This window comes from Solea solea, chromosome 3 (assembly GCF_958295425.1).
Source record: "Solea solea chromosome 3, fSolSol10.1, whole genome shotgun sequence".
Lineage (NCBI taxonomy): Eukaryota > Metazoa > Chordata > Actinopteri > Pleuronectiformes > Soleidae > Solea > Solea solea.
This window is the reverse complement of record NC_081136.1, coordinates 25,340,649-25,350,323: the sequence shown is the minus strand read 5'-3', so window position 1 is coordinate 25,350,323 and position 9,675 is coordinate 25,340,649. Positions and strand designations below refer to the sequence as shown.

The 9,675-nt window shown below is 40.0% G+C and overlaps 1 protein-coding gene across 2 annotated transcripts; it reads left to right on the top strand.

Annotated features, from left to right (window-relative positions):
- The first annotated feature begins 387 nt into the window (after positions 1-387).
- cep83 (centrosomal protein 83) lies at positions 388-9,662 on the top strand. Of its 2 annotated transcripts, none has more exons than XM_058624274.1 (17): positions 388-510; positions 1,057-1,158; positions 1,489-1,693; positions 2,346-2,496; positions 2,659-2,751; positions 3,292-3,423; positions 3,506-3,757; positions 3,918-4,049; positions 4,979-5,093; positions 5,881-6,025; positions 6,273-6,422; positions 6,831-6,906; positions 7,206-7,363; positions 7,444-7,573; positions 8,237-8,340; positions 8,521-8,713; positions 9,424-9,662. In XM_058624274.1, the coding sequence occupies exons 2-17, from the start codon at positions 1,143-1,145 to the stop codon at positions 9,553-9,555; spliced, it is 2,184 nt and encodes a 727-aa protein (XP_058480257.1). In that variant the 5' UTR covers positions 388-510; positions 1,057-1,142; the 3' UTR covers positions 9,556-9,662. The 2 variants fall into 2 exon arrangements, with proteins under 2 accessions (XP_058480257.1, XP_058480256.1); XM_058624273.1 differs by having other exon boundaries at positions 392-950.
- Positions 9,663-9,675: the final 13 nt, after the last annotated feature.

The following is a 9,675-nucleotide window of genomic DNA, read 5'->3' as shown; positions in this document are numbered from 1 at the left end:
TAACTTCAGAATTTCAGGTGAAATTTGATTTTGCTTTATACATGTTGTTAGTTGCGAAACTTAACCTGTAAGTATTATTTGTACATTGCTGTATTGTACGGTAAACCATGGCGCTGATTAAGTATTCATGCTTTATTTGAAACATCTTTCTTTTCTAAATCTATGTATTGGGAACGTGATAAATGTATATATTAATTACTTGCATTTTATGGGGCTACTAAAATGTGGTTCATGTGGTTAGTTTCATGTATCAAACATGGATTTATTGGATTTATGCCCGTAAAACGTTAAAACTGGGGAATTGTATTTATATGCACGCGCCAAATTAGACAAATAATGCGGATTTAATTAAATTTACCCATGGATGGACAAACCTCATAGCGAGAAATGCACTCTGGGAAATATTCCCAAGATCCCACAGCTTGTAGTTTGCACTGATTAGCCATCTGCTAGCGTTCGCTAGCAACGCAGGCAACTAGCTGTAAAGAAATAGGTCATGTGCTTAAAAAGGTAAATGACTTTCGAAAGAAAAATTTAACACGCATAACAAACATTAAAATACTGTACACGGTCACGTTTCGCATTTTCGGAGCGAACAAAACGCGCGCCAGCTTGTACATGTTAGCTCTGTGTGTAAGCAACATCAAGCTGTGCTAAACTTTACTATTTTGGAGTGTAGTTGTAGCTATAGGTAGCTTGCTCTGCCAGTCGCGTTAAGACGCTCGGAATTTAAGTGTAATTTGTGTAACGTGTGATTAGATAAAAAGGAAAAAAAGTAACGTTTGGACCGTGGCAGTGACAGCGTGTGCAAAGTATTTGTTAACGAAGGTAGGCCGGGTATGTCCGATAACGGGCGCACCGAGGAAGCTAACAGGCTACTTAGCATTTGACGTCGTGGGCCACAGAGCGCCACATTCAAATCCGCTTTCGCTTACACCCGAAGATCCAAGGTAGCGGCTCTTGTTCGAATCAAAGGCATTACGAGCAGTTTCAGCAATTTTCGAATACCAAAACCAACCAAACACTTCATGTGTTTTTTGTTTGTTTGTTTTTCAGATTTTTCTCAAACGCGAAGTGTAGAAAGAGGAATGAAGAAGAAACGGAAGTAAACAGTTTTGATCCTCAAACCAGGCACGAGCTACATGGCTTGGCTGCAATGTAAGTTTTAATTAATCTCAGTCTGTGTATGCACAACATATTCAGCAACCAGAGAGCTAATCACTTGAGGTTGACTGAGAGTCTTCTCTTGACTACTGAGAGGCTGAGAGTAGCTGGGGACTCTTCTCAAAGCCACCATGGTTACTGTCAACAGTGTCTGACTTCATCTTGTTCACTATATGCACCACACACATACACATAGAGAAAGCACTGATAGTCTTTCTCTCTGAGGACTCACAACCTTTATTCCCCCCGCTTTTATAGAGACTAGACACGTATGTGTTTTGCTGTGTTTTCTTTATCACCCGTCTCTGACCCTTGTCTGCAAAGGTGAGATGACCTCGTCCACCCTCGGCCAGTCAGCAGATTTCATCCCCAGCTTGGAGCCTGGGATGGGGAGGTCTGCAGCGTTATTGGGGCTGTCTGCTGGGCTGGGGGGAGCGGAGATGGAGCTGCAAAAAATGCTTATCGATGAGAGGATGAAATGTGAAAACCACAGGACCAACTATGAGACGTTAAAGGCTGAACACAAAAGGTAAAGCTACATACAATATATTTTCATGAGTTTCTTTTTGTCTTTTTGTGTATAAATTGTAGGGCTGAAACAATTATTTGATTAATCGATTACTAAATTAATCGTCAACTATGTTGACAATCGATTAATCGGTTTAAGTGTTTTTAAGGACTTAAAACAAGTCTTCTGATTTTTCAGCTTCTTAAATGTGAATATTTTCTGGTTTCTTTGCTCCATATCACAAATAAATCATTAAAACAGAATCGTTTTTGGTTTTTGAACAAAACACAACATTTGAGAAAATCATCCTTTTCTAGGTTTGAGAAATGCTTATTAATATTTTCTGACATTTTATGGACCAAACGATTACTTGATTAATCGACAGGTTACTCGATTTTGAAAATAATCGTTAGGTGCAGCCTTAATATATGGGACAAAGCTAAAAGATGTTGGAGTGAGCAGTAGAATTCTGAATTATAATTAATTATAATATTAATTAAATATAATAATAATAAAATATAATAATAATTAATTGTAATTATAATATAATTAAATAACAAACCGTTTTTTCATTTTTCAATTTTGGAATCTCAATTGAATATGAAAAGAATGAATGATACACAGATTCTCTCTGTCCAAATGCCTTGATTCCCCCCCTCACACACACACACAGTCTGCAGGATGACTTCACGCAGGCGCAGGTAGAACTGAAGCGCCTACTGAGTGACCGGCAGACTCAGCAGGAGAAACTTCAGCTGATGTATGCTGAGCTGCAAGCAGAGATGCTGGACAAGTCCAGGGAGCTAGAGGAGCTTCGGCTGCAGGTACGCTTTGATCAAGAGAAGAGAAGGATATATATCTCTTCTTGTCTCTGCAACTGTCCAAAACATTAGATTAATAAACAGATGAATTTATTTATTTTGTAAGTTGCACCTAAGTCTGTTTTTTTTTTTGGAAACAAGATTGTAATTGCGTTTGCTGAATAGGTGATGACTCCTCAGCGACTGGAGTTGCTTAGAGCTCAGGTGCAGCAAGAGATGGAGGCTCCACTCAGAGAGAGGTTCAACAAACTGGAGGAGGTTAGTATGATTATTTATTTATTTATTTATTTATTTCATCACAAAATGTTAATGTCAGACTGAAGGCCTTTACATAGCAACAGTGACAGACTAACACAATAATACGGTACATTGTTTTCCCTAATGTCATGTAAACATAATAATAATAAACTTTATTTAAATAGCACTTTTCTTGAGAAATGTTTTATAGTGACCAATCAAGCCTAATCAACTATTATAAGACATCTTGCGCAGTAACGCAAGGAAAAAAGAAGCCCAACCTTTTTAACAGGAAGAACTCTCTGACAGAACGACTCGAAGGTGGGCAGCTTCTGCTCTGGCTGGTTGGGGTGAGAGGAAAATAGGGGGTGACTGACAGAGCTTCTGTTCTGTGTCTGGTTTTCTGTCATATTGGTAATCTATTTTGATAAAAAACAGATTCACTAAGTTTTTTTTTTTTTTTAAAGTGAATAGCAGTTAATGTCTGTTTGTTTTCTTGATTGCTCCCTCTCTCCTCTTACTAATTTTTGGCTAATCTTTTATGTTTGGGATTCTTCACAGGAGACGGAGAAGTACAGGTCTGATTTCAACAAGCTGCGATATGACTACGTCTTCATCAAGTCCCAGTTTGACCACCAAAAAGAAGAACACGCCCGTGCACTGGAGGAGAGGAGGATTCAATATGAGGCAGAGGTACGACATTGATTCATGATTATAAATACCAGTGAAAATGAGAAAAAATAAAACATAAAATATTCAACATCATGTTTAACAGCTGTGTCGTCTGGAGAATGATCGGAAGGACCTGGTGTCTCAGTACCAGAGCTCTGATCCACTGCGTGATGGGAAACGAGTGGAGGCTCTGCTGAGAGAGAAAGCCCAGCTCCACCTGCGGCTTAAAGGGCTGGAGGCCGAAGTGGCCGAGCTTCGAGCCCTGAAAGAAAACTCGGGTCAGCAGGCAGAGAGCGTCCACCGTATCCAGATCCGACAGCTGTCTGAGTCTCAGGCTGCAGTGAAGTCACTGGAGGTGAGTCCACAGCTTCAAGTCATGTTTGCATATAAACTGCAATCTGTTTTATCTGCTTTAACTTTGTTTCTTGCTGGTACAAAGGTGAAACTTACCTGTTAGATGATTTTTCAAAAAAAAAAACCTTTTTTGGTAATGCTGTTGGTTATTGTTTTTACAGGTGGAGCGTCAGTCATTGCGCCTTCAATTTGAGCGCATGGAGAGTGAGCTTCATCAGAGCCATGAGCAGAACAGCCAGCTCACAGGTCGACTGCACAAAGCTGAGCGAGAGGTCAACTCCCTCTCCCGCGAGGTACGCTGGACATGTGGCATGTTTTATTCACTGAAATGGAGCTTTGTCTGGTTCCCGTTGATGCAGATTGTTTTGAAGGTCCAGTGTGTATGATTTACACACTGGACCTGCATACATTTATTTATAGTTGGCAGAAATGTAAGTAAAATGATGATACTGGGTTGTTTTTTATCTGAATATTAATTATTGTTTTCATTGCCACAAACAACCTATTATATTTACGTCAGGCAGAGGGCAGCATATTGGGCAAACAAAACACTTTTGAGTTTTAATGCTAACTGAAGGCTACCATAGAACGCTAACACACTTGGAAGGGAAGGGTGAGGTGAGAGATGTTCAGCTTCAACTTCACCAGTAGATGTTGCCAGATCGTACACACTATACTTTTAAATGTTCATAATCCATAATCCACGACCTCAACCAGCAATCCTTTCTCAAATAGTGCATGTGAAAGACACTACAAGTGAACAGCCCCTTCTCTGGGAAACATGAAACCTTTTTTCTCTCCAGGTTTCATGTGTTTACTTGTTGATTGGCTCTTACTTTAATTTTTCTTCATAGCATGTATTAAAATGTATTTGGTGGTGGGAGAGGATTGCACCTACAATCCACTGAGCCTTGTTAAAATCCTTTATAGATACTTCATCTAATGTCTCACTTACCCACATGTGTGATTTGAAGCTGTAACTAACTGAATCTTCTCCTGACAAAGTCTAAAGTAGATAGTAATTGTACCAAAGAACAAAAAACAACTCCAGCTACAGTCAATGTTACTCATCTAGGCCTGTGAATCGTACAATCATCATAGAGTTTTGACCAAAGACTATAGGCAGACATTGTGGGTGAAAGCAGAATGAGATGGTTTGCTGACAGCATCTGGTCGATGTGGATGATGCTGCTTCCTGATTTCTCTGTTCTCTGTTTTTCAGGTTGAAAGTCTGAAGCATTCACACAAACTGGATTTGGCCAGTGTCAAACTAGAGTGCACCCGCTCTAAAGCAGAGCTGGAGAAGGAGCGAGACACACTGCACGGACAGATAGATGGTTTGGATCTTTTGATTGCACACATATATACAGCACTTTATTCACATTAGAGGATCTTTTCACTTTTGAGTTATTGAGGTTAATACTAACGCAGCATCTTAGTTTGCAGACCTTTGTCATCAGTCTCCCATGCAACCTGACTTTAAAACCTTATTTATTTATCACTTCCCTTTATCCTGCTAAATGTAAAAGCATACTTACTTCAAGGTTCAGTGTGTAAGATTTAGTGAGGCCACTCCACTGTCTCCTGTTTCCTCCTCCTTCTTTGATGTGGAGCAGTTAATTTGCCAAAGTAACGTTCCTCTTCCAGGTGGAGTGCATGCTCTAACTGCTTTACAAACATGACAGCTCAAGATGGTGGACCTTGCTTAAAATACATATCAAATGGCTTATTTAAAGGCTATGAAGCTAAACCATTTTTTAAGTCGTCATACACTTACATGAACATAATTATAAGCAATTTCTGCCAATAAACCCTCCTAAATGTTACACACTGGACCTTTAAGCTCACAGTTGTATTTTGTCCTTTTTGCTCTGACTTTATTCATTTAATTTCTTCATTTATTATATACTGTGTATAATAAAAAAACAACTCAATGTTGTCCACACTGAAGTTTCTTTCCCTCTTAAGATGAAGGCAGAATAGAAACATAGATTTTCCACCACCACTGAATATTTACTTGCTCATTCCAAAGGGTTCACATACTTTTTCTTGCCACTGTACATTTAACTCTGGAGTGTTTATCTCCATTGCACTCAGACACTGACATTACTTTGTGTTTTTCAGTTCTGCAAGCTGATGTGGACGTGCTAAAAGCTACAGTGGAGCGACACAAAGACGCTCTGGTGGACAAGGAGAGGGAAATGGTTAAGAAGGTGCAGTTTGCCCGTGAGGAGGAGTTCCGCAAGACGGCAGCGCTACACGAGGAAAAGTGAGAATCACCTTTTTTTTATATGAATGGTTGAGAAGGGAAAAGGACACTGCTGTACCCTGACAGTGTTTTCTTGTTAAGTGGAATATATTTTAATGTTTACTATGAAGTCATAATTACCATATTGATGAAGGGAAAGTCAACTCAACATTACAATATATCATTATAGATTAAATGAACCCCTTTTAAGCCATTTTTGGTGTAGAAATAAGCATTGTATGCGTTTTCCTCTGGTTTGTGTTGTGAGGTTGGAGTTGGAGAACCGTCTTGCCACACTGGAACAGCAGAGGGCGCTGCAGGATGCTGCAGATCATGCCCAGAAGGAGGAGTGGGAGGATCGTGTCCGTAGTGCTCAACAAGGCGAGGAGTCTGCTCGCAGAGAAGTGCAGAACCTGAGGTCAGTTTCTTCACAACCCAACGTTACCTGAACCCAAATGTTTAAAAACCAACAAACATTAAACATGCATGCACCAGTTTTTAGTATGTTTAACAGATGGAACTGAAAGAAGACGGGAGGATGTGAGATGTTATAATAAACGGTATCTCTATTACTATTTCAGCCTCTTTAACTCAGTTTCTGTTCCTGTTTACACACACACACACACACACACTTGACGGAACAGAAACTGAAGCACAGAGGTCAACTTTCAAAATAAGCCGATAAAGACTTACTCAACACACTGAGCTCTTCGTTCCTCCACAGTACAGAAGATGTTTTATCCCCATTTGTGCAAAAAAAAAAAAGACATACAATGAGCTTCTCTGCATGGTGGCATTAAATGTAATGTTTTTATTTGACACACAGAAGCAGAGTTCAGCAGCAGAGCTCACAGCTGGAGCATCTGGAGCGACTGAAAGCAGAGGTTGCTGACTTACAGCAGGTACGATCAACACAAACACTGAAAAATAAATAACTGCAGGAATTACATTTCTGATACATCATGAAAAATTCATAGTTTATCAAAGAGATGTATTTACAGTAGAAGGCAAGGCAAGTTTATTTGTATAGCACTATTCATACACAGGGCAACTCAAAGTGAACCACAATTACTAAATAAATCAACTATTTATATATGCCAGGCCTGTAAAAAGAAAAAAAAAAAGTGAGAAGACAGCGAAAGAAAGACACTTTTCCCAAAGTAGTGTAAGCCATGACCTGAGATTTTGTTTGACTCAACAGAAGAAAGAAGAGCTTGGTGTCCAACTCGGGACATTGTCGCACTCTGAAAGTGACTTGCTGGAGACGAACCAGCGCCTCCGACAAACACTGGACAGAGTCAAGGACGAGCTGAAGACGACCCGAGGTCAGAGTGAGAAGAGTCAGCATGAAGCCGAGAGGTACATCTGTCTTCAGTTAAATCTAACACAACATAAGGTATGGACTTCCTCACGCTTGAAACACCTGTATGTTTGTCCAGGATGTTGGAGAGCCGCCAGGTTGAGTGGTTGGAGGAGAAACACGAGCTACAGGAGCGAATATCTGAGCTGCAGCAGAAATATTCTCAGGTCAAAGAGAAGCTGCAGAGAGCAGCGTCAGCCCAGAAGAAGGTACTGCTGCTCCCCACACCCTGCACTTACATATCAGCAGATCTGATGAGGTTTAGGTAAGGTGAGGTCACTAATTGGTGATAATTGCCATTTTCTGACAGACCATTTGTATTTTAACCAGTGTAGCTTTTCTAACTAGAGAAACCAGGAAATACAGACCAATTACATGCACCTAACCAATCATACAAGTGTGTTGACTGGTCAGTGAGTTAAGAGAATAAGGGTTAGTTTAATTAACTCAACTTGAGCACTTAAGTTTAAGACTCAATCCCTGTGCATGTAAAATCAATTGTACTTGGACATCTTAGAATATTAATTTACACTAAGAGGCTTGTTTGATTTATTCAAATAACATTTTAGCACAATATGTAAGTTAAATTAGACAGATTTAAGTTTTTTGGTAAAGCTAAAATGTCCAAACATGACCAATTAAGAATCATTCAGCATCTGCATACAAATGTTAAAGCTGTCATCCATCCATATTTGCGACATTAGAGCCTTATATAGTCCAAAAAATATCATACTGCCACTATTCTAATGTCGCAAATATGGATGGATGACAGCTTTAACATTTGTATGCAGACGCTGAATTTACCATAAGTGGCCTGTCAGTTTCACATGTCTACAAACTGTTTGCAACATCACACCTTTTGTGTTGTTCAGAGGAAAACCCAGACTGAGGACAAAGAGAAGAGACTTCAGGATAAAATCCAGTTACTGAAGGCAAAGATAGAGGAACTGGAACTGGCAGTCGCTGCAGCCAAAAAGTAAGAAAATCAACTGTCATTGTGTGAATGAAAGAATCACGTTAAACTGCCTGGATCATTAAGTTCCAGTTGTCTGAGTAACATGTGATTGTAACTGTTAAATGTTACATTTCCAATCAAGAGGAGGCCCAAATTAAATATTTAATTAATTTAAAACTTAATTTTCCTCCCTTTTCCCAGTCGTTCATCCTTCTCTAAAGAACAAGCTGAGCTCAGGAGACGGCTCAAGGAGCTGCAGCAGCGACACAACGAGTTTCAGCGCCTCCTACTGGGCGGCCAGGTTCCTTTCAGCGCTGGTCATCCTGCCTTCCAAACATCCTCACCCAACCCGTTCCTCCAGTCTGGGACTGAGAGGCCGTTATCCAACATCCCGGTAAACCCAGCAGACGAACAGAGATTAAGACTACACCCACAGAAATAGGAAACAGTCCAGAATGCAGCAAACATGAAATACTTCCCCAAAACCACATGAAACAACACGCCTCTCTCTGGGGTTTATCCTTCATATACTACAGATTTCACTAACTAACATGAAAACACATTTGTGGAGCAGCTGACCATATAAAAAGATGAATTGGTTTTTACTTAGAAGCTTGTCTGGCCCTAATAATTTCATAATTTATTCCTCCTAAATTAGACCTTTTTGATGCTACTTCAAGGTCCAATGGGCAACATTATGATTTACTAACAGGTGAGTATGTTTCTAAGTGTATAAGGCACTAATTATTGAAACGGTTCGGTTTGGTAAGGTCAAGGTGGAGCTGCAACAAACTGCCATAATGAAAACACAGCTACAAATATTAGGGCTGCCTAATTTTATCTGTATTTCAGTTATATGGTTGGTCTCTAGAGCATAGCTTAGCCCACGTTGCCCTCTTTTCTCATCTAAAGACGACAACCGATGTTGTTAGTCAGAAGAGGCGGGTAGAACGTGAGTTATACTGTGAAGATGCACAACAATTAGTCAATAAGTCAGCAACATGTCAACATTTTAAAATGAAACAATTTGCCAGTGCTGTTGGGATGTGCGGCCGTAGCAGTGAGGCTGTAATAACGATCATGTCTCTTCCTGTTTTACTGCAGATGGAGCAGAATCAGAGGGAACTGTCTATGCTGCGAAGGAGGATTGAAGATCTGGAAAGTGCTCAGGAGCAACAGCTGGAAGAACTGGGATCACTGGGGCAGAGAGACCCTGCACTGCAGCCTGACCTATGATACTACCTCCCCTTTTGCACATCATGAAATGTGTTTTGTTTTTTTACACAATAGCAATAATGTTTTTAGCACATGTTCAATAAAATTGAGCAATGATATGAGTTTGAGCATTTGCATATA

Bases quoted from the DNA above. Each gene is read 5' to 3' on its own strand.
- cep83 (XM_058624274.1), top strand. The intron at 1,694-2,345 runs GTAAAGCTACAT...ACACACACACAG, and splicing joins TTAAAGGCTGAACACAAAAG to TCTGCAGGATGACTTCACGC. The intron at 2,497-2,658 runs GTACGCTTTGAT...TTTGCTGAATAG, and splicing joins TAGAGGAGCTTCGGCTGCAG to GTGATGACTCCTCAGCGACT.